At 38.6% G+C, this 26401-nt stretch overlaps 1 protein-coding gene across 1 annotated transcript in view; it reads left to right on the forward strand.

The window, feature by feature from the left end:
• Positions 1 to 26401, forward strand: part of LOC131939021 (uncharacterized) — a 259843-nt gene that overhangs the window by 77215 nt on the left and 156227 nt on the right. Inside the window, exon 2 of the mRNA XM_059297272.1 lies at positions 18949 to 19439. Within this exon, the coding sequence (XP_059153255.1) occupies positions 19358 to 19439 (82 nt within the window). The 5' untranslated portion in view covers positions 18949 to 19357. The remainder of the gene's footprint in view (positions 1 to 18948; positions 19440 to 26401) is intronic.

Below are 26401 nucleotides of genomic sequence, written 5' to 3' on the forward strand. Positions count from 1 at the left end.
TATATATATATATATATATATATATATATATATATATATATATATATATATATATATATATATATATATAGGTATAGTCAATGTAACCACTGTGTACAACCAAGCCTGTGTTCTAAATCAATTTTCCCCACTATTCCTAATTTGTCTTCAAGGTCAGTGATATAACTCCATGTTTCTAGCTCCGCTCTCTATATCACTGCTACGGTTCTACCTTGATGCCAGAACTCAAGTCTCAGTAATGTCATGTCCCAGACACACGTGACATGACCCGCCCTCTTCCACACCCCAGGAGCCAACAATGTCAAATTATGTACTCTCTAAGCTGCTAATTTTTAACATGCACAGAACACACAAAAAAAAATAGATTCCATATCTCTAAAGTTTAAATGATTGTGTATGGAGATAAAACTGAATGGTTAAGGAAAACAAAACATCTTGTCAAGACTTGATGTATCATAAAGTAGGCTATTGTCCAGTGGTTCAAACCTGGGTTTGATCGAACCCGAGGGGTTCGGCTAGTCAGTTTCAGGGGTTCGGCGAAGGTCAAGACACACATCCGACTCTGATGGGTACCTAACTCACGTTAGGGAAAGTAAAGGCGGGTGGGCATAGAGCTGAATACCCTATACCATTCACATGCCGAGGTCACAGAAACAGGTCAACTCTACTTCACTTTCCTCATGGACCGTCAGGTTCGAAAAGGAAACTCTACTTTTACAATATTTTTAATATCCATTTTTAAAACAGACCAAATTAAAACAAAAGTGATCCTTTTTTAGCTTTTATGCATGGCCAAAAATAAAAAAAATAATGTTCTACAAATATGTATCGACAATAACCACAAACCACAGGCGGGCGGTATCGAAACCGCTATGTACTCGCATTTAGCGGGAATCAAATAGCTGTTAATTCTTTTTATCGGTAATCGATGTCTGTATTCGTTGCGCCCCAGTCTCCCCCACCCCCTTTTCAAACTTCCGTCTCCCGACTTCCTGTCTAACCCCCCACCCCCCTCTCCCCTCACCTCCACCCCACAATGAACTAAGTATCTCCGCCTCCTTTGGGGTCAATTATATTCCTTAATTCATCCACGCTACCTCTCCACGCCACGCTCCCCCCCCCCCCCCCCCCCTTCCTAAAACCCCTGAATTTCATCAGCTTTATCGAGCAAGGCAAGCGATGCTGTTTCCGTACTGGAAATCGAAATCGTTGCAGTTTTCAATTATTGGAAATCGATTCTTCGGCGTTTTGTATTCTCTCCCTTCCCTCAAGCATTCCCCCCCCCTCCCCACCCTCCCGCCCAGCCCCAAAACTCGGTGTGTCATGGCGGTCATGTTCCAACGTGTTGGAAGTAATCACGTGATCATGTTGACCAATGAAAACGTGCTTTCACCATGCATCGTTCGTATTGTCCTTATCCTCGTTTTTTTTATATTATTTTTTCCCGTCTCGTTTTTTATTTTATCCTTCTCGCGTGAGTCGCTAAACTTGCCATTCATGTTTAACATTTTGTTTTCTTAGATACACCTTGATCAGACACACTGTTTTTTACACGCATACACACAAACACACTCGTAAACACACACATACACCACACTCACGCGCACACACACACACAAACACACACAAGCACGCAAAAAAAAACCATACACACATATACACCACACTCACGCACATACACACAAATACACACAAGCACGCAAAAAAACCATACACACATATACACCACACTCACGCACACACACACAAATACACACAAGCACGCAAAAAAAAAAAAAACATACGCGTATGTGCAAGCTCGCTCACCGTAAACACGCCCATGACGCACGCCTCAAACAAATCAACATATATTTATATCCCCTCTCTTTATAACTTACCGCTTCTCGTTTATTTGTAAAGGCATAAAAGATAAACTTCCGTTTTTGGGATTGCGGGACGGGTTTTTCTTTGACATATTAGGCTAGGATTTGATCAATCCAACAGAAATGTTTTGCACTAATCAAATATTTGGTAATTACGGGTCCGTACAATTACAAATATGGTTCTCCGAAAAAATGCGAAATCGGCAAACTGCGCAATGGAAAACTGCGCAAACAGAAAAATAGGAAAATATAAACTAATTATAGTAATACACTTTAATTGTGACATATTTCGAGAAATATGTTTTATTATGTAACAATATACATGTAATCAGTCTTTGTTATTGTCTATAAATGCTGGATTTAATTAAGAAAACAAAAATGCCGTTACGGACTTTTTTTTGCGCAGTTTTCCGTTGAGCATCTTTATGTCACTAACAAATATGACTCCATAAAATTTGGCAAATGTACCCCCGTACTGATCGTCCATAGGGCTCTATAGAGTTGATAAATGGAACTCTATAACTTTGATGAATGAGGCCATACCGTTGGTAATGGGATTTCACACAGTTCGTAAATAAAACAATGCAGTTTTTAACTAGGGTTCCATAAGGACCATGTATGATACAGTTAAATTCATTTTAGATCTCCTACTAAAATGTTTAAACTGAACTAAATTTCGTTCAATGGTAAATTTTATAACAGTGTTCTGCCGATTTTAATTCAATTTAGATCAAATGAAATAAGCCAATGAAGATGTGATTTCAGCAATCAGTCTCATTTTAATCAACTCTCATTAAAAAATCAATAGGAGCTGCAAGAAAATAAAAGGATGGGGGTGGGGGAGGGGGATGGGAGATAAACGCTTAACATATTTTTTTTTACTTGAGCTTTTCGTGCTTGTTTACTTGAACTTCGCTGTGGTGCTGAAAAAGTGAAAACCTATTCAATCCGATGAACACTAAGTTATACGATATTGGATTACATTACGAAAGTTGTGTTTTTTTTGTTCACTCTACACCGTACACCTTTAAAGTATTGGTTGATGGTTTGTGTATAATTGTACAAAAAAATTAAGTCATGTTAATCCATAATGTAGGTGAAGCAGATTTTAAATCTGTCTTTGAAAGATAAAGAGATTGTGTCATCTGTATTAACATCCAGCCGTCTTGACTTTCCCCGTTGCATGCCAGGTACTCATCACAGCTGGGTAGACATAGGGAAGTCAACGATCACAAACTAGTGAACCGAACATGAAACTTTGGGCATCGCAATCAAGCGCTCTACCACATGGCCAGGCAATTCCTTTCAAGACCAAGCACTCGCCACACACCTCCATTGAAGGTCGTGGTCACAGAACTGAGTGACGTCAGCTATAACTGTGGCCATTACATCGCGTTTACACTTGCGACATGTATACTATACATGTCTAGAAAAATAAAACAACATTGTAACAAGCAATCGTACATGTTCCGATAAACTTAACTTATTGGGAGTTTTTTCCTAGACATGTATGGTATACATGTTGCAAGTATAAACGCGATTTTAGACATAAAGACAAACTTCATACATTTCCGTGTAACGTCAAAGACAGACTTGAGTATTCTACTCATACTATCAGCATGAAAAATAATAGTTTTAAAAATAAGTGTTTTTTTTTTTTTTTTATTAAACCATTGAACTTGGATTTTCGAAAAAAAATAAAGATTTTTTTTTTAGCAAAAAATAACATTTTAAAACAGTATGTCTTTTGCATTTATTGATTGAGATTAAAAACCAAAACAAAACAAAACATTTGTTTCATCTACTCTACTTCCACTACTCTCCTCCATTCATCGAAGTCAACACATGCCCTTTGTATCTCACAGTTTAAGATAACTCGTTTCTTTTTTTCCTTTTTCTTCCTTCAATAACTTATCAGAATGAACTCTTTATTCGCATAATCTCCCTTTGTCACAAACATAGTTTAAAATAACTAAATTAGCCCTTTATTATTTTGTTAAGATGAAATCAAATTGCATTATGGGCGCTATCTTTAGATTTAAAATAAAATAATCTCCTTTTCTTGAAAAAAAATGTCTTTATTTCGGGGGGAATAAAATCGATGGAGCTGCCAATACCTGCATGCCATTTGATGCGTATTTTCTTGCCAGTAAAGGCTAGGTCAATAATTTGCGTCAATTAGATTTGAATGGGCTTTTTATCGCCGTCATTAGTGTGTAGTTGGCTGTGTAAACGGTGATGAAAAAAAAAAAAAAAAAAAAAAAAAAAAAAAAAATTATTCGCAAGTAACCTTAGACTTTCAAGGGAGGCAAAAGAGGAATTTTTTTTTCACCCACCAAAGGCCGACAACTCTTGTTCAGACTTTCTCGCTCTCTTCCATGTCACTGCACAGGCCGTTCGATTATCAATTATAGAAGGCTTTCACTGGGATAAACTGCATGACTTCCTAGCCCGGCAGTCTTGTCCACGTGACTCTTGCACCGGAAGTAGAAGGGGGAGGGGGGGGGGAGTGGACTGTCTGACGTACAAGGAAAGACACGTGACTGACGAATATGACATGTCAGAAAAACACGACCCCAGATATTTATAGTTAAAGTTTAAATACATTTATATATATATATATATATATATATATATATATATATATATATATATATATATATATATATATATATATATAAATCGCTTCCCCAGAGAAGGTCTGTTATAAATCTAGTTTTTAAAAATGTTTACATCAATGATTTAAAAACATGTTCCCTTCACGTTTATATATTAAGCACTTGGTGAACGGCAACGAATTTTTTCGCCATGATGCTTTGGTAGAAATAGAAAAAAATAAAAATAAAATATACGTATACCTAAGGAGAGGTCCAAAGCACTTCCCCGAAGGGCGTTTTCCCGAAGGCCGTTTTCTCGAAGGGTCTAATGCCCTTACATAACACCATCCCGAAAACATGACAGAATGCCGGTTAGCCAAATGGACGAATGACCGAATATGACATACGACATTCCCGAAGGTCATTTACACGAAAACTTTCAGCGTCATCTTTCGATTACATTTCTCAAAAAAAAATTTATTCTAAAAGTAGCATTTAACTCTAATAAGTTTATATCGCTAACTGGCTTCATTACTTGTGTAGCTCTTCACAAACCGTTGGCCATTTTTCGCGTTGGAGACTTCCCGTGCCGTTCTACAAAATGTGTCTTACCGTTTCGTGTAAGATCTGCTTCTAGCGCTGACTGATGTACGCAAATGTTAAGACAAATTATATTGTTTAAAAAAAACAACCGGAAAATAAACGACAATGGACGCTAACAGGAAGGAGTCAGGCATGATGGGGCGAAACAGGCGTGTAATTGAAGACAATGCCTGTGCAATTAATTCCCCTAATTTTTTTTTTTTTTTTTAAAAAGAAGAGAAAACGGAATGAAAGAAACTAAAAACTTGGACAAGGGGAAGAAAGATGAAACGGGAGAAAAAGAAATAAAAGGAAATAAAATTTAAAAAAAAAAAAAAAAACACGTTAAATTTAGTGAGCGTTGATGAGAGATTTCAGACAAAGCTGTTTCATATGAAATGTTTTCGGGATCTTCATAGGGCATTTGTCGCATTCGGGCAAGTGTCCATTCAGTTAAGTGTCCATTCGGGCATTTGTCAATTCGGGCATTTGTCGCATTCGGGCAAGTGTCCATTCGGTTAAGTGTCCATTCGGGCAAGTGTCCATTCGGGCAAGTTTCCATTCGGGCATTTGTCGCATTCGGGCATTTGTCGCATTCGGGCATTTGTCGCATTCGGGCATTTGTCGCATTCGGGCAAGTGTCCATTCGGGCAAGTTTCCATTCGGGCAAGTGTCCATTCGGGCAAGTTTCCATTCGGGCATTTGTCGCATTCGGGCATTTGTCGCATTCGGGCATTTGTCGCATTCGGGCATTTGTCGCATTCGGTCAAGTGTCCATTCGGGCAAGTTTCCATTCGGGCAAGTGTCCATTCGGGCAAGTTTCCATTCGGGCAAGTGTCCATTCGGGCATTTGTCGCATTCGGGCAAGTGTCCATTCGGGCATTTGTCGCATTCGGGCAAGTGTCCATTCGGGCGTTTGTCGCATCGGGCAAGTCTCCATTCGGGCGTTTGTCGCATTCGGGCAAGTGTCCATTCGGGAAATCGGCCTTCGGGCAAACGGCATTCGGGCAAGTTTCTTTCGGGAAAACCTCCGGCTCCCTAAAAATTGACATGACGTATATTTTAAATTAATAATCAATATTCGAATATAATGTAAGTCAGTCAATCATGTCAAAAAAAGGAGGGGGGTCGATGAGAACGAACACAACTAAAGTAACTGCAATACAACGGTCGGTACATACATGAAACTTAGGGCATAAACACAGTTTTACTTATAAACGACATAAATATCAGCACAATTTTTAAACAACTTTCTTTTTTCGATCCCTTCCGGGTTCACATCCCACTGAACTTAAAAACAATCGCTCAAATGGCTGTATCGTTCGCGCTTTTTATTCACAGCAACACGGTTTTAAAAGCAAAACACAGCGCGTTTAGATGGGCTATTACGGTAATAGGTGTTGTACGCAAGCCTTCGTGCGATGGTGGTCTATTGAATCTACGCGGGGCTATATTTAGCATCAAGGCGATGTCCTTCATTGCACAGGGTACAGGGGGGGGTCTGAAGAGGTCGTCGTACGTAGCCAGGAGAAAGTAATCGATAACAGCGTTAATTAAGCGAGAAAGATAGGCAGTGAATGAAAGACAAGACTAATTGATAATTTGTCTTTTAAAAATAGGTCTTAATAGATGGGGATGGAAGTATTCGTGGTAAATCTTCGCCGCCATTTTGACGGCTGTCATTTGGGCTGGTCTAGAAGTTGTGACGCGTAGAAGAGGACGGGTAGGGGTCTAAGGAAGGGTAGGGGGAATAGGTCTAAGTAAGGGATGGGGAGATTAAGGTCTAAGGAAGGGTAGGGGAGATTAAGGTTGGGGTCTAAGGAAGGGTAGGGGGATTAAGGTCTAAGTAAGGGATGGGGAGATTAAGGTCTAAGGAAGGGTAAGGGGATTAAGGTTGAGGCCTAGGGAAGAGTAGGAGAGATTAAGGCCTAAAGAAGATTAGGGTGGATTAAGGTCTAAGGAAGGGTAGGGGAGATTAAGGTCTAGGGAACGGTAGGGGAGATTAAGGTCTAAGGAAGGGTAGGGGGAGATTAAGGTTGGGATCTAAGAAGGTAGATAGAAATTATGTTTGGAATTAGATAAAGGGTAGGGGAAATTAAGGTTGAAATCTGATGAAGGGTAGGGGAGATGAAGGGTTGGGGAGAGCGACCCAAAACACCATATGTTTGTTTCTACTGTTTGTTTATATCACGTGTACAATACTTTAGCTAAACAAACAAACCATTTCATTGTTCAGGTTCGAATTCAAGTGAGAACAATACCACCACAACACTTTTCAAACGCTAGATCACAAGCTGGATCGAACAATCAAACGATACTAAACATCGCACCGTTCTACGCATGCGCCTGTGTAACCATTCCATCCAATGAAACAAAGGATTCGAGTTTTTAAAAATGTATTAAAACTATGGAAATAACCGGCGCCCCTTTATAGCCTTATCTGACCGGGCGGGATAAATAATGCAAGCCGTATTTGCTTGCACGGCTTTCAGGGCCGGTTGGCCGGCTGCAGACCGGCATCCTTCGATGCTTGTGCGACCGGCAGAGGGTAATGAAAAGGGTAAAAAGGGGCATCAAATAATTATGGAGGGCATCGTGAGAAATAATGGATATGTTGGCCCCTTTTGTTATGAGTGTGCCGGGGCGAGGCGGAGGGCTTTTTAAAAAAAAATGTGTGCGAAATCTTGTTGTGATACGGATCAAAAAGTTTTATTTAAAAAAAAAAAGGTGTTGGGATGAGTGCGCGGCACTAAGGTGCAAACGTTTTAGCTGTTGTGCTTTAATGACGTCATGCCATTATAACCCCCCCCCCCCCCCCCCAATCCTATACGTCTTCAACAAAGCCCGATCACAAACAGAAATGGCGTCACAAAATCCCACCCTTCACCCCACCCCTGTCTAAAATATTTATAATTCTAACAAAAACACATTATGCCTTTCTTTTTTTTTCTCTTTTAAAAAAAAAAAATTCAAAATAAAAACAACCTCTCTTTATGGTAACACGCCATTTCATCACCATGGTAACACCCAATTTTTTAACTATGCTATCACCCCTTACCCTCACTACGGTAACACCCCATATCCTCACTATACTAACACCCCGTATCCTCACTATGGTAACACTCCATTTTCTCACTATACAAACACCCAATTTCCTCACTATGGTAACACTCCACATTCTCACTAATCTAACACCCCATACCCTCACACCTAACTTGCGTGACATCATTTATGAACGACTCCATAGCGGGATCAGAAAACATTTTTGTAATGCGTTACGGTGAAACCATTTGAGCAGGTTTTAACTAATTTAGCAGTGTGAAAATTCACAGAGCCAAAGTTGTGCAACATTGATTTTCATAGACTGTAAAATAACTTACCAGCATCAGTTTATAACCAGAAGTGGACTAGCTGTGTTCTTCTTTTTCGTTCTTAATTTCTTAAGTATACGTGTCAACTATTTATGCGCTATATATGCCATTGACTCCGATTTCAGCCTGCTTTTCTTTTTGGATTTGCTTCCATAGCCTTTGTCCAACCAAGAACAAACTACAAGACAGCAGTTGTTTGATTTTGGAGTTGGCTCTCCTAGAAGAGTGGCTGTCCCCAGCTAACGAGCCTTATCTATCCGAGGGTTCGAAATCGGTTAAGCAACCATGAGCTTTATCAACTCGACCACGCCGACCCCCTTGGCTGTGTCCAATAGGCCAGGGAAATTTTAACAGGGGCCCCAAACCTTAGATTAAAATTTTCATTGTGCATTTTTCCCCCCAACAAAGCTGATGATCACTCTCAGCTTGATAGAAATTTACTCAACGCAATTGTTTTAAAAAATTCGGAGCACTAATAAGGAACCCACCTGGATATCTTCTCTGGGGACCCACCTTCCTTGGTAGACCGGCATGCTAGTCCACCCATGTAACCAGGCATTCACAGTACCGGCTAGGTACGCGAGGTTAGGGTGGTCAACTAGAACCATGTGAGATGGCGAGCCTCCAGTCTAATTTAACCCAGGCCGAATATTGTTTACCCAAATGCGAGAAATGCCCGAATGGGAAAAACGCCTTTCACTAGAAAACGTGTAATATAAAAAGTAGAATATTTGTTTTCGAAGTGTGCTTAATATTTTCCTCGTGGCAAAAAATACCACGCTACGTTTTAAAGTATAACTGATTCTCAAAAAAAAATAAAAAATAAAAAAATAAAAAATAATTGGACTTTATACTTCATATATTTTATGTAACCTAAGTCACCCCGCGAGTGGTGATGAAATTAATAGGCTACTCTCAAAACACCTAAACAGAATAATAAACAATGACGTCAAAGTACACCCAGTAGCTGACGTTACAGCGAGATTAGTTTTTTTAGGGGGGAGGGGGGTGAGGGGGTGGGGCGTTTATTGAATTCAGCCCAGACAAGGACACGGGGCTGTCTATTTCAGCTAATGATTCTGTTTTCATGGGCGCTCCTTGAGTAGGCCAATGAAGGTCAAGGTCCCTCTCGATACTCATTTGCATATTTTACCTCTTAAAAATGATAAATTACTTGCAAGGGTTGGTGGAAAAGAAAGAAACAATATAAAACTTTATCATTAATAAGGTTGTAAACAATGTTTGCGAGTGTCATTTTTTTTATTCCACGGAGTCTTCTATTCTTCAATTTCTTCTTCGTTCTTAATTATAATGTTGGTGGAGATTTACTCCATCACAATCAAGTATTTCGTGTTAAATGGTGATGCGCTATATAGGCTATTGACTCTGGTTTCAGCCTGCTTTTCATTTTGGATGTGCTTCCATAGCCTTTGTCCAACCAAGAACAAACTAAAAGACAGAAGTTGATGTTTTTCAAGCTATCGAGCCTCATCTGTCCGGGGATTCGAACTCGGGACTTTTAGGTTCAGCAATGGACCTCCCGATTCTTCAATACTTACACACGTTTTTATTTAACTGAGTCTTCTATGATTACAGTAATTATTGTTTGTTACTGGACGCATGAAAAATAGGTCAATAGGCGTCAATGTTTTTCTTCCCACATAGATTAGTATTTTAGTCTTTAAAATTCTACCATACACTGTTGGGTGGAATGGAAAAGCCAATGTATAGATGTCTAACTTCAACTTAATCATTCATTGAGATGAAAAAAAAATGTTCTTTCAAACCAGTCTTTTTAAATTACAATTAAAAAAGTAAAAATTAAACAAATATAGAATTCTGTTTCGTAAGACGTTTTAAAGTAAAAAAAATGTAAGTAAAAGCTAGAGATGTATCAGAAGTTTCATGAATGTCTTACGCTCTGGCTAATTAAAAAAAAAAAAAAACTATTTTCTGTTTATAGTGTTTTTTAAAAAAGTGTTGTTGAAAGGTTTATATAGTTGTTAATTTAAAATTATCATCTGAATTTCAAAGCTTATTTGTGTGTACAATTTAATTAATGTCATTTCACGTGCTAAAACTAATTGCACACGTCATCTGTATTTTTATAGTAATTTTAACTAAGGGAGACAACAATTGCCTAAAGGGAAAATGTTTTAACAAATGTACTCAATGCTGTTTAATAGAATACCCAGGGGAGATAAAAAATAAATAAATTCAAATTGTCGCCCTTTCGGATTTTACCGTAGTTGTTAATAAAAGGAGAACATAGGATGATGATCTAAAACCGCACTTTACTAGATAGTACATTACACACCAAAATACCGACTTAACCCAGAAGCTAACTGACTTAATTAGTTCATTTCATTATCTAATTACATTGGTCACCAAAAAAAAAAATGAAAGAATTAATGCCCAAGCAGTTTTGGACTCCAAGGACATTCGATTACCGTGTAACCAGTACTCGTGTTACTTGTAAACGATACTCGAGTAACCTGTAAACACTCACTTCCGGTTATCGCAATTGGACAACACTCCACCCCCCCCCCCCCAGCCCCGCCCCGGCTAATCTGCTGACAGAGCCTACACCGGAGCAGACGAGAACTGTTAATGTTATTAGCACTCACTCTTGTCAGTAGCGAACAAACACTTCGCGCCGTTTAGCTGTAACGGTGAGCGATCGACACATGGCTTAAAGCTAACAAATGCCTGCGCACGATTTACCATAGCTATTTCTGTAGAAGAGGAGTGTGGGCTGGGGGAGTTAGGGAGGGTGGGGGTCACCCCTGAGTTAATTTGTTTCTTGTTAATTATTTTTTGTTAATTTGTTAATTGCGAGTGTCTGTTTAAAGTGGCGCGCTGGGTATTTTCCGATCCGCCGGAGTAGATTGTTCGGGTATTTCCGATTCACCGATTTGGAATGTTTTGGATATTCCCGATTGAATCATGCAGGAAGTGCTGTTTGATATGCCGTTGCCGCTTCGTTTCCTCTGTTGTGCGGAGCTCTCCAATGTTTTGTTCCGCTACATATGGCTTGCGTGTTAATAATGTATGATGTGTTTTTTATTTATTTGTATCAACGCATGCCAAATTATTACAATGCAATATGGGGGAAAAAAATAATATTGCGCTTACAGCTTTGATAATATTGACATTACGTGACACGGAGCAGTAGAGCGATAAAAAGCAATAAACAAAATAGCATCAGCAAGTCAACTCAGCTTTGATGGGTACCTGTCTATGGATAAGATTTTTTTTTTAAAGTTATTCTTTCAAATCTGGTGCATGGGGTAGTTGATGTAGAGTTAACCTGTTTCTATGACCTAGGCATAGTGTGGTCCAAACTTTACCCATCCTCTTTTACTTTCCTTACCGTGAGTCAGGTATCCATCAGAGCTGAGTCAACTCAGAGACGTCTTGCAACTTCAAGCTCGGGATCTGAACTCGAGACTTTCGGGTTAACTGTCGTGCGCTATACCTTACAACCACACTAACCTACAATATACATAGATCTAACGTTATTTAATTCGATCAATACAAATGTACTTTTCTTCTTCCTTTTCTTCGTTCGTAATTTTAGTGTTGGATGCGATCCCCTCCAACACAATTAAGTATACGTGTCAACTGTTTCTGCGCAATTTAGGCCATTGCCTCCGATTTCATCCAGCTTTTCTTTTTGGATTTGATTCCATAGCCTTTGACCAACCAAGAACAAACTAAAAGTCAGCAGTTGTTTGATTTTAGTGTTGTCTCTCCTAGAAGAGTGGCTGTCCCCAGCTAACGAGCCTCATCTGCCCGAATGTTCGAAAATGTATTTAAAATTTATGTGAACATTCGTGAAAATTCTGTAGTCAGCAAACGTGGGTTCTACAACTTCCACCACGCCGCCCACCGCTGTCCAGAAATTCAGATCTAGGTCACGACACACGGGCACCTGGTGAGGTAATCAGACGTCTGGCACCGTGGAATAATTCCTGGCAGGCGACAGCCGCCTGTTGGTTTCTGCTCGGGAAATTGAAAATGGAAACACAGGGGGGCGTTGGGCACTTCAAGGCGAGACGGAAGTAGAAGACGCTGGGTCTACTCGCGCTGGTGGCGTTTGGGATAAAAAAAATAATAACAGAGGTCAAGGTCACCGTCTCGGCGATCTAGTTTCAGAGGTCAAGGTTTCGGAATATGTGATCTTGTTTCGGAGGTCAAGGTCAATATGTCCATAATCTAGTTTTAGAGGTCAAGGTCACCGACCGGGTCCTTTATCTAGATTTAGAGGTCAAGGTTTCAGCATTTGTGATCTTGTTTTTGGAGGTCAAGGTCAATATGTCCGTAATCTAGTTTTAGAGGTCAAGGTCACCGACGGGGTCCTTTATCTAGATTTAGAGGTCAAGGTTTCGGCATTTGTGATCTTGTTTTGGAGGTCAAGGTCAATATGTCCGTAATCTAGTTTTAGAAGTCAAGGTCATCGAGTCACTGATCTAGTTTCATACGTCAAGGTCAGGCGTAGGGTTCAATGACCTATTGTCTGGCGAGACCAAGTGTAGCGTATACATTTCTTCCCATATAATAAATAAATAAACTTTTATCTAGAACTTGTATAGTAGTTTAAATACAATTATCAAATAAATCATAAGCTGATGAAATTCTTTTGGTTATAATGCTCCTTTTTCCCTTGCGTTTTTTTGTTTGTTTATTTTTGGAGGAGTATTCTATTGCTTTTTTAAAAGTACTTTTATGTTTTTTTGGAGTACTCTAATGCTTTTTTCTTAGTATCTTATTGCTTTATTAAAAATAACATTTATTTAAAAAAACAAAAACAAAAACTCTTAGCAAACTCAATATATGGGAGACTTTGGCCTCCATCGACTGTTAGGTTTATCTAAATAATTCAGTTCGTGTTATCATAGGAGACTTGACTCTTCACAACCCCACCCCCACCCTCCTGACCAGGCAAATATCCCTCTCTGACGTCACACCGGTCAGCTCCGAAAGCCCCGAGTCCGAGGCCAGATAAATTTGTCCTCTTACTTCCGGTTGAAGCGAATTATTGGCCACCAAAATGGACGTCTGCAGACGGTAATAATAGCGAGTGTGTGTATTTACTTGGCTGGGTGAAAGAGACGAGAGACAAGGGGGGAGGATGGTGGGGGCGGGGAGTGGGGGTGGGGCGCTGAAATTGGCTACTCACTAGCTTCTCTGTTGATTATTTTCTTTTTTTTTTTTACCTCGTGGTTTATCAAATTTGACCGACCGCGAAGGAGGGAGAATTACACGTTTTTTTTTTTGCTCTTCTATGGTTTGTGTAGGCTAAGTTACAAAGCTCATAATAAGGATTTCTTAGTGAGTGAGGTGGGGGGGGGGGGGGGCTATGCGGGGTTATAGGTAGAGTTTCCGTTGATTCTAATAACAATTGTTTGATTTTCACAATGGAGATATTTGTTATTTTATGTTTTTAATCATTTCTAAACATATTCAGATGTATAGGTACCAAACTTCTCTGCAAATACTCAAATGTTAAAAAATACCTAAAAAAACTTTAGTAAATTAACGAAAAAAAATTTTCTCTGAGTTTTGCGAACTAATTTTATTAAACATTGATGATGATGTTTGAAAATTGTTCAATCTAATTAAATGTAAAATTAAACATTAACCAACTGTACAATTATTCAATCTTTTGTATAACCCTAAATATAGGTATCCATTATTTGACTACGCATTTATTTTCATTGCACAAGAATTCTTGTAAAACCGTAATTTTACAAATCTCTAGTGGGTATTTTTTTTTACAAAAACGTTAAAATACCAGTACTTGACATTAATTTCTCTACGAAACAATAATTCTTTTTAGATTTAAAGTGAATATAGAAAGGCTTTCTTATTTCAAGAAACTAATATGTTCTGGGTGTAGGTGCAAGTTGTATCTTTCTTTACATGGGTAGTGAATATGGTGGTGATTAATTAATTACACACATACTTTTTTGATGACATACTGTACAAAAATAAGTCAACAATTCGAGTGTAGGTTAAACAGAAAAAAATACGAGATGTTGTTAGTCTACATCAGGGGTCTCCAAACTTTTCAGACCGAGGGCCGCATTAACTATCAAATTTCATTTCGGGGGCCAGTTTCTTCCAGGCATGTCTTTGATTTCTCTGGGCAAAGTTCCTCAGCCATCTCCAACAAACGACTTTTCTTTAGACAAAAAGATCTCCGCGGGCCGGATGAGAGGACTTCGCGGGCCGCATCCGGCCCGCGGGCCGTAGTTTGGAGACCCCTGGTCTACACTATGATGCGTACATGTGTACTGGGGTGTATAGTTAACAGGAGGTACATATGCATCATGGTGTAAAGTTAATAGTACGTACACATGTAGGCTACTAGGGTGTACTGTTAACAGTACGTACACATATAACTAGGATTTTTTTGAAATACGAGAATGGGACTTGATTATGAGGATCCCCTTAAACTAAATAAAACATTCAGTTTCTAAACAGCCCGTTCATAGAGAACAAAAAAAAAGAAGAAAATTAAAATTATAGAATAACAAATACATTTTAAAAAAGCCTATAATGAGAAACTTGAAAAAAAGACATTTAAACATTTAAAAAGCTCAGAAATCTATCTAAAGTATTTTACAAACCCATTACATAAAAAAAAACATCAGCAAATGTAAAACCCTGAAAAAAAAAAAAAAAAAGCCCAAAATGAGACACTTTAAATAAAGACGTAAAAAATCTATCTAAAGTAGGCCTATTTTAAAAAACCATTATATATTAAAAAAAACCTAAGATGAAATAAAAACCTAAAAAAAAAAACTTAAAAAAAAATAAGACTCGTCTACTTGGTTATGCCGCTGTAGTTTCCAACAGCGTGAACCCCACATGACGAAATGACGAAATGAGAGTTTTAGCATGAAATATAGATGACGCTTCTCGCTAGCGGTGCTTCGAGAGCCTCAAAAACAGAAAACGTGAGTTATTTAATTTCCCCAACCACCCTCACCCCCTCTCTCCACTTTTCCTCGCGTAGACAATGTGACGATGCGCTAATCGGATTTTCCCGTTTCGTGACTATGATGACGTCACTGTTGTGTGCACACGTAGAGCGCACTCGTACAGACGTGGCTCAGGTGAAAGGTCAGTGAAGGGGTGGCCTTGAACTGGGAGCTGACCTGATGGGATGGGTATGCTGTTGGAGGGGGAGGGGGTGGGGTTCGAGACATGGAAGGAAGAATATAGCAATAGGAATGGAAGAGTTAAAGGATAATATAGTAGAGGGTATGCTTGGTATTGTGAGAGATGGGGGTGGGGGTGATTGAGGGAAGGAGATAAGTGTGTGGTAGATGGGTGTGGGGAGATGGTGAGTAGGGGGTGAGGGGAGGTGGTTTCGAGGGTCAATATTAGGGGTATGTACGCGGGTGATTAGGACCTTAATATAAGAACTTTATATGGACGCGAGTAATTAGGTCCTTAATATGAGAACTTTAAGGGATACGGCGTGAGGTAAATGGCGGGTTATAGATAATGGTTCAGGAACGGATAAACGTGGATAATAGCTTAGACCTTGAAAAATGTTTGAAGTTTTTTTGTTGTTTTTTTTTTATGGAGAGGAACTAACACGTGAGTATAATTTTAGAACCGATTCTATACATCCGTTGAAAAATGTTTAACACACATGGCTGTTTGCTTAACAATTAACGTCATTTTGATGGTCTTACTTAATGACATTGGGTACATTTTGGCAATCAGCCTCTAAAAGGCAATCAGCTTCTGGAAGACTATCCGTCTCTGGAAGACTATCGTCCTATGGAAGACTATCGGCCAATGTAAATCACTCAGCCTCTAAAAGGCAATGGGCCTCTGGAATGCAGTCGGCCTCTCCTAGGCTATTGGCCTTTGGAAGGCGTTCATATTGTGAAAAGAAATCGGCCTCTGGAAGGAATCGGCCTGGGCATATTGTAGAATAACAAACAACGTGCTAAAATAGTTTGATCAACCTGCATTTTATTCCCGAAAGAAGAGTTTGGTAAACAGTAAACAATATAATTGCAGAATATAATTTTATGACTGTTAAAATGTCAAGTCTCTAGATTTTAGAGTAGACCTTTTGCATTTCATGCCAGATTTAAATTTAGTTTTGCCTGCTCGTTTGCAAATAAACTTAATGGTAAAATATAACCAAAATGTTAACTAAAAACGATACATTTTACTTACATTGGATCAAAAGAAGCAAAGTAAATCTCTATCGTACAGCTAAATTTAAATGTGACCGAAGCAGATGTAACATAATATGGCGCGCAGACCTTCTTAAATAATCTTTTGACAAATAAAAAAAAATGTTCACTTAATTAACAGAAAACCTGGTTTAAAAATACTTCTTCGGCGTATCGATTTTTTAACGGGCTAAATTAATTAAGTAATTGCCGTATTTAATATAGGGATATATTTTTTTTATCAAAGTAGAAAGAATTAGCTATTTCAAATGTTGGGTTGTTTCATATTTTAATCTAGAAACGGGAGAAATACAGAGCTTCCATATTTGTGTTGGATAAACTATTAGCTTTGTGGCAACTGCTCTCAGTTGGGTTCAATTAAATCTATTTTTATAGAACTGACATGAGTCAATGAGTTTGGTTACTTTCTCCTTACATAACCATACACGATTCTATGACAATCTCACGACAAATTATCTCATACAAAATTTCCCAGACAAATTATCTCAGACACAATATCTCCTAGACAAATGATCTCGGGACAAAATAATTCAGAGACAAATATCTCAAGACAAGTATATATCATGACAAAAGATACCATTGACAGTATTATATATATTTAGTTTTTGTCAGGACAAAGTGTTCTCTAAAGCAGTCTTTTAAAGTTTCGCGTGGTGTTCTAAAATGTTGCACAAAGTGTTGACAAAATTTTGTTGATTTTAGATGTGGTATACATTATTTTTTATATGCCCACCTTCCCACTCCCCACCCCCGGTTGTTGTGAGTTATGATGACACTGCATGCTTTGATAAAAGAGATCATATTTTATTTATTTGATCTTGGACATATTTTTTTTTATTTGTCAGGAAATAAATATTTGTGTTTACGCTTTCTCAAAACACAAATCCCAAACCGAATGTTATTTACGAAAATATATTGAGTTTGTAAAGCTGTAAATTATACGGATGTCTTTGGCTTTACAGATTTATGAAAACTTTGGAATATTTATACTGCAGTAATCTCAGTTTTTTTTAAAAATTGCCTGTAAATTACAGTTTGCTTTGCAATATTGGCGTTACTATCACATTTTTCATAATCGGCTTGTAAGGACTGATACTGATTTTCAATTGTAATAAATCTTTGTGACATGTACTTTTATTCATTGACGATGGTTCACTTATACAGAATACAAAACGTCTAATTTCAATATCATTTTTTTTAAACCTGAAAATGTAAATGTGTAATTGAATGGTGATTCAATGTTAAACGCCATACCAGAATGTCGAGTTTAGAGTTTCAAAACCCATTTTCGTTTAAAAGTTTAAAATTCAATAGTTTGACTATGAATAAATATATTTTAAATAGTGTCTTAACAGCTTTAATGCTATGAATCATATTTGATTAGATCTTAAAATCGTAACTAAGAATAGAACTGAAAAACGAAACACAAGACAAGATGAAAAATGGGAATGCCACATCACTACAAAGTGCTAAAAAAGGGAAAGAAAAGTGACGACTTTTTCCCCGAATTGTTGCATCAAATGCGTGGAGCCATTTATTTTTTTCTGAAATCTTTTTCGTAAGGTTGTTGGAGAGATGTCTGTGAGGTTTGACTATAACTCGTGGATAGAAAGGGGTGGTGGTGTGAGAGGTGTGGGGATGAGGGAGTGGGGGTATGAGGTTGGGTGTGAGGATGAGGGGGGGGGTGAGGCTGGGGATGTGAGGTCGGATATGTAATGGTGGGTGTGTGAGGGTGTGGTGAGGGGGTGGGTGAGTGTGTGTGTGTGTGTGAGGGTGGATGTGTGAGGGTGGGGTGAGGGGTGGGTGTGTGAGTGTGGAGTGAGGGGGTGGGTGTGTGAGGGTGGAGTGAGGGGGTGGGTGTGAGGTTTAGGACGGGGTGTGAGCTGGGGCATGATTGAGGGGGGTATGATGGTCAAGATGTGATGTAAACGAAGTATATATTTCATACCTGTTACTTAGATTATCTACAACTAAACATCACAAGAAACATAGTACCTTAAATAATGTCAAATCGTCATTATTATTAGGCCAGTTCAAAGTAACTTCAAACAAGTTGTCATGACACCACAAATTATGTACATAATAACCCATAATCATTTACATAATATCATAATAATAATAATAAGCAATAATTCATTGTCTTTAGTATCAATATTCTTCTCGCCTCCCCCATACCTCCAATCATCTCCTTTAATATCTCTTTTGCCTAATCCTCTACTCTACTAACCTAAATTACTCTCCACCCCACCTTACAAAATCAGACATTCATTTCTGTAAACAAAGTGTTATCTTATAGTTATTGTTTCAGAAATTACTTTTAGCTAAAAATTAACTCTAAAATAGCAATGTTGAGTTTACAAACTCTTACCACCAATACGGAATTGAATTATTCACGATGCGTGGAAATTAGAGTTTTTTGCAAGATTGCTACAAGATCATAGAACTATGGAAGTAGGATAATAAAAGGATTACAAATATTACCCCGGGATGATTAGTGTAGTTGTTCAACTTTTTAGAAAAGATTTCTCGAAAATTTCAATGCTGTCACCCCTCACTGAAGGAATAGACTCGTCCAGCTCGCCCAAACAAGAACGGATTATTTCACAAAAAGGGAAGGTAGCTCCTCTCGTCTACGAAGCTCAAGAGTAATTCGTTGGTTTAAGGTAGCACGTGATCTCACTACGTCACTTCCAGGATAAAACCCCGCCCCCTCGTTTATGCCTGGATATAAATATAAGAATATGAATATGTACGACGCTTCGGACGAGGGGGAGGGGGATGGACAGACAGGAGAGAATGGTAAGGTCTTTTTTTATTATTACATTTTTTGAATCTGATCTGTTCACAATAGGGCTGGTAAGTAGGTCACCAACCAGTTCTATAACTCATGCAGGTTTTACTGAGCCGTAGAACTGGTTGGTGACCTACTTACCAGCCCTATATTGATGCCTATATCTTATTTTCTTTTTTTTTCTCCAAATTACAAATTGATTTACAAATTATAAATGTATACTTTATTCTCTCTCTTTTTCTACTTTAAAATTCTGTGTTAAAAGTCAACGAAGTCATTGTTGACTTTATGCATGTTCGTTTAAATTTACACTTAACATTTTAGGTCTTATATTTGTTTAATATTTTGAATTCCCGATCTTTGTAAGCTGTAAATACGTTTCTTGTTCTCTTAGTTTTACCTTTAGGCACTAAAAACAGAACGCCATATTCTTATTGATTTTTTTTCTCTGATTTACCTTAAAAAACTTTTAAAAAATCATTTTCTTCTTATTTTTTTTAAAATATTTATTCTGTGCTTAAAGTTCAATATTGTCTTTATCTACTTAAAAAAATCCTTTTCTGAACCCAACATATGTATTTTCAATATAAATCCACTGGTGGCAACTTGGCAACAACACATAGCCCCCCCCCCCCCCTCCTCCACCACCACCTCCTCCTCCACCTAGGGGCCGCTACTCTAGAGAACACAAGTAACCCCGTCTGTCTAGCCTGACAAAGAAGGGGCACTCATCAAGTAAACCGGAAGCTGGGGACTCCTGTGAGGGACTTGACATTACCGACAAGAAAATGGCAGCCGTTTTTTTTTTTAATTCAACGTCGTGAAAAAAAAATCTCTCTTCAATATTTATATTCAAGCTTAGTGCTTATTGTAAAAGTATATCAAATTTTATTAATTTAAAAAAGCCAGATTTAATAATGTATCTGTTTATCGGAATATTTCTAAGATGGTATTTAAAAATAATATAATCAGTGTTTCTTTTTTTTCTCCGGGGGGAGGACGGGGGACGGTGGGGGCACTTAAAATAAAAAAAAATTTTGGGGGGGGGGGGGGGGCACTAAAATTTCCGGGAGGGGGGTGCGGACACTGTTAAAAGTGTATATTTTCTATATAAATTCCATTTCGCTCGGGGGTGGGGGGCGGTAGACTTTTTTTCATGGGGGGGGGGGGGGGGTCAGATTCAGTCGCCCCCGAAGAGATGCCTGGAAGAAACTCTGAATATAATTCATGATTTATCTTGGTTCAAGTCTCACGCTATAGTTTGTATCATTGATTAGCTCTATCCTTTGACCATTCAGCTTCCTTAAGCTTGCACAAACATGATCTAACAAATAACGTTTAGCTCTGTAGTTAAATAAAACTAGACACTATTGAAATCATGTGTTTAAACACTGATTACGGCTTACAACCTGTAATAAAAACAAATAGCTTGAGAGAATGAGCAGTAGTAAAATGTGAATGTTGAATTGGGACAAAGCCGGTAGAAACGGCAACCCTGTAACTGATATTTTTATAAATGAACTTCCTGGTCCATTTTTATTTGTGCCAAGTTTTTTTTTTTTTTTTTTTTTTTGAGAAATGAAAAAGGAACTGTTTTTTTTTATACTCACAGACACACGTAAATATATATTTACATAGATACATATATAGGCCTACATTCAGTGACGGATGGTCTATACTTTCTTCTTCTTCTTCGTTCTTAATTATTAGTGTTGAAGGGGATCGAGATTTATCTGCCAGTGGGTTTGAACTTGAGACTTTGTTCGAATTTATCAACCATGAGCTTATAGCCGACTCGACCACGCCTCCAACACAGTTAAACGTTACGTGTCAACTGGTTATGCGCCATTGAGGCCATTGACTCCGATTTCAGCCTGCTTTTCTTTTTGGATTTGCTTCCATAGTTGTCTCTCCTAGAAGAGTGGCTGTCCCCAGCTAACGAGCCTCATCTGCCCGAGGGTTCGAACTCGAGACTTTTCGGTTTAGCAACCATGAGCTTTACCGACTCGACCACGCCGACCCCTGATGGTCTATAGAATGACTACTTTCCCGAAAATCTCGAGTTCAAATCCCGGCGTTGAGTACGTAGGGCATTTTTGTATCCACGAAGCTCTGATTAGTAGGGTACCTAGTTTAATTTAGGGAAAGTACAATCTATTGTTTTTAAAGCACATTACTGCTTGCATTTTGTTGGATTCTCTCGGTTTTTAAATGCAATTCAATAACTATTTTATTGAAAAAATGTAACAAATTCGAATAGAACTGCTTATGGATTTGATAAATATTATTTGCTAAACAATATTACACAAACACTCAAAATTCTTAGCTTACTGGAATATTTCTAAATAAAAGGTTGGTATTCGACATTTAATTGGCCTCTAGTAATTATTAACTATTAAGGTTAGTTTAGATTACATGTATTTTATAGGGCGTATGGTCGAAATGTAAAGCGAATGATTATTTACCTCTACGTCTTGAGATTGCTTCGAAGACTTCCGACCATCTCAATGTGTAGCTAGTTCTAAAGAGTGCACACCTCTAGTTAAGGGAGAGAAGGGGTGGGGAATGCTGTTCGGCTTTGTTTAATCTGACGATACAATACATTTATATTACAATAATCAGAGACAAAACTAATATTATTTCAACTACAAAAAACTGCGTAAAGCCTTACATGTGCGTTATTTTTGGGCTTGTTTAAAAAAAAATGTTGTTTTTTTTTAAATTCCGAAGTCCTTATCATGTATAACACCATAATCAAAATCATAACGTACAACACACTCAACAACATAACCTATTCGGCACTCTGCATCACACAGCAATCATACACACCTTAGAAAGCGCCTTCCTTTTATTAGTACTTACTACGTTATAAAACGCGAACACCATTGTTGCTATTTCGCAACAACAGCCTAACAGGCATTCCTTCCAATGCTCTTATCCACAGACTCAAACATCAGTACCAGACAGACATCGGTCTGTCTGTCTGTGTGTACAGACATCGGTCTGTCTGCCGCGTTCAGCAACACAGACAGACGTACAATAATGGCTTTTCTCTTTCAGATATCTCATTTTCCGGAAACCATTTTCTTGTCTCCATTGCCTGCCATTTGGTAATATATCTGGCTAACCCTCGCCCCGCCCCTCAGATGGAGATACCCCCACCCCCCCCCCCACCACCCCCAGATTATTTTTTTTCCTAGCCATGTCAACCTTTACCTTAACCAAACTCTCGTGCACACCAAACTGTACTTGTCGCGGTATCGATTTTTTTTTACAACCAATAAAGGGCCATTTTATTTTCCTAAGAGCGAAGCGAAAGAGCTAGGAGATATATAGTTAGTTTTTTTTTGTGTGTCGATTTTTCTGATTTCCCTTTCTTTCCCTTTTCTTTCCCCCCCCCCCCCTCTCTCTCTCTCCCACTCCCACTCTCTCTCTCTTACTCTTCCTGTCGTTATTTTCTTTGATGCTGTAATTATTTAAATTAATCTTTATTCGCTTTTGATTTTTACTGCTCTGTTGTTTTTACCTTGTACATTGTGAACCCTATTTCTGATTTTCCTTTCTTTCCCTTCCCCCCCCCCTCTCTCCCTCTCTCCCTCTCTCTCTCTCTCTCTCTCTCTCTTACTCTTCCTGTCGTTATTTTCTTTGATGCTGTAATTATTTAAATTAATCTTTATTCGCTTTTGATTTTTACTGCTCTGTTGTTTTTACCTTGTACATTGTGAACCCTATTTCTGATTTTCCTTTCTTTCCCTTCCCCCCCCCCCTCTCTCCCTCTCTCCCTCTCTCTCTCTCTCTCTCTCTCTCTCTCTTACTCTTCCTGTCGTTATTTTCTTTGATGCTGTAATTATTTAAATTAATCTTTATTCGCTTTTGATTTTTACTGCGCTGTTGTTTTTACCTTGTACATTGTGAACCCTATTTCTGATTTCCCTTTCTTTCCCTTTTCTTCCCCCCCCCCCCTCTCTCTCTCTCTCTCTCCCACTCCCAATCCCACTCTCTCTCTCTCTCTCTCTTACTCTTCCTGTCGTTATTTTCTTTGATGCTGTAATTATTTAAATTAATCTTTATTCGCTTTTGATTTTTACTGCGCTGTTGTTTTTACCTTGTACGTTGTAAACCCTATTTCTGATTTCCTAGATTTCCCGACGGGTCTAGCTTAGATGATGACGTGATGTTGTTGTTTTTTGTTACGTCACGCACGCGACATTCTTTGCTGCCTGATTTGTGGAATCCGCTTTGTATAATCTCAATTCAGCTTGGTATAATAAATATCACAGATTTTCACAACTGTAAGAAATGTTAAACATTAATGGCGTGGGAACGAATCCCTGAATTTTTACAAAGAATTTTTAATCATGATTTTTTTTTCTGAATTGTGTTGCACTCATTGTTAAAATCGTTGTTGTCTTTTAATGTTTGAATGATAATTTATTACCCTTGTGAACGTTAAATATAGTTTCCTTTAAACCCGGCAAAGAAAACAAAACAATAGAATCTGCATTATATTATATTTGTTTTTTATTTCATACGAGCGAAAAACAAAATGTGTGTTGTACAAAATACATGTATCTAATAGATCAGTCTGCGATGGAGGCGGGGTGGTCTAGTGGTATAACACGTGCGTTGCATTATTTTCTTTGATGTTGTTAGTATTTAATTATTTGTCACCTCGAAAGTCCGGAGTTCGAAACCTGCGTAGATTGATGCTAAAATGTAAGGGGCGGCTATCCTGACAAAAACCCACACGACCAACTGCAGTCAACAAAACTTCTTAGTTCTTTCCCCTTTTTTGTTCTGCTTGGCCAAAACATCATCCGGTAATTACTGTTTACGAGATATATATATACAGAGAGAGAGAGAAAGAGAGACAGTAGCTCAGACTATCTTCTTTTTCTTCTTCTTCGTTCTTAATTTTTAGTGTTGGGAGGGATCGAGCCAGGGGTTTGAACTCGAGACCTTTTTTCGAATTTATCAACCATGAGATTTTGCCGACTCGACCACGCCTCTATCACAATTCAGGATTACGTTTCAACTGGTTATGTGCCATTGAGGCCATTGACTCCGATTTCAGCCTGCTTTTCTTTTTGGCTTTGCTTCCATAGACATTGTCCAACCAAGAACAAACTACAAGGAAGCAGTTGTTTGATTTTGGTGTTGTCTCTCCTAGAAGAGTGGCTGTCCCCAGCTAACGAGTCTCATCTGCCGGATGGTTCGAGCTCGAGACTTTTTCGGTTTAGCAACCTTGACCTTTACCGACCCGCTCAGTCTATGCAATAGGACAGGGGTCTCCAAACTACGGCCCGCGGGCCGGATGCGGCCCGCGAGGTCATTTTATCCGGCCCGCGACGATCTTTTTGTCTACTGAATAAATCTTTTTTGGAGGTGGCTGAGAAGCTTTGCACAGAAAATTCAAAACTATTTGAAAATGTAGCTTTGTGTGCAAATACAATTACTCGCCGTGTTGCAGACATTGGTGAAAACATAGCGACTCTAATAGCGAAAAATTCAAGGAAGTTCCGCCATTTTTCAATTGCAATGGATGAGTCGTTGGGCTCATTAGAGATGTGGGTGAAGACCTGAACATAACACAAGAGCTGGCTTCCCTACATACAATGAATGACACTGTTACCAAAGAGGATATCTAACCATAGATAGTTCAGAGACGAGCACAAAAACGCACGATTTACCATATTTCACATCCGTAAGATTGCTAATTTTGCGAAAAAATTCTGAGCAGAGTAGCCTATCTAAGAAAAGAAATAGGTGACTTCCTGTTCGTAAAGGCAAGTCACAGCCATTTTTGTCTGATGAAGAGTGGGTATAGAAATTGGCCTCTGTTGCAGACATAACTAGTCATTTAAATTTTCTGAACCTAAAACGGCAACAGAGTGAAATCTAGTTTCTGATCTATACGCCCACATAAAGGCCTTTAGATACAAACTTGTCATGTTTTTGGAACAAGTACAAGCTAACAACTTGACACACTTTCAGCAGTGCAAGGTCTTTAAGGCTAAAACAACCACTGAGTTCCCCACGTCATTTACATACGAGATCATTAAAGACCTCCAGCTGCAGTTTCAGTAGCGGTTTTCTGACTTGGATTCATAGGCAGAAGAAGTGAGACTGTTTCAAAGCCCATTTGAAGCAAAAGTGGCCAGTTGCAAAGATGAACTGCAGCGGGAGGTCATTGAACTGCAAGAAAATGACTTCCTTAGAGACACTTGAAATTTGTATATATTTCTATATACATTATATTTCGTTAGGGGGGGGGGGGTAGGGGGCGCTACGACCCTGAAGAGATGCCTTAAAGAAACTCTGGCCCCCGAACTGATATTTGATAGTCAATGCGGCCCTCGAGCTGAAAAGTTTGGAGACCCCTGCAATAGGACATTCAACGTCTGAAACGCAACGTGACTTTATCTATCCTTGTCTACATTCATCCTAAAAGTTCATCGTCCACCCCAGAATTGCGTGTCATTTAAGTACTCACCAAGACATCTGACATGTCAGATTGAGCCCTGTATAACATGCGATGAGCTCTGACATTTGACATTGTCGATTTGTTGTCATTTGGAGTGTCAACTTGCGCGCGATCAATTTTAATTGGGAACCTAATACAACGAGGAACAGATACCATTTAGAGTCTTCTGGAAAAGAATAATGTCCTTGTCTTTCTTCTTGTGGAAGAAAAATAGTCAGTGTCTTTGAAATAAATAAATTACAGGTTAACTGAGAAATGTTGACATTATGTAGAACGAGTTTAGTTTTGAGACTAAGCTAGAAATCTCTCAAATAATCCTTGTTACTTTCTTTGGCTGTGTATTCACCAGAGCTGGGTAGACTCAGGGATGTATTACCGACTCAAGCTCGGGATCTGAACTTGAGACTTTCGGGTCAGCAGCTGTACGCGTTACCGTCCAACCACGCCTCCACTTCTCGTCCATTTTATGAAATGTCCAGGCACAGA

Source organism: Physella acuta, unplaced genomic scaffold (genome assembly GCF_028476545.2).
Source record: "Physella acuta isolate Inbredline_101_S28 unplaced genomic scaffold, ASM2847654v3 ptg000263l, whole genome shotgun sequence".
NCBI classification, from domain to species: Eukaryota; Metazoa; Mollusca; class Gastropoda; family Physidae; genus Physella; species Physella acuta.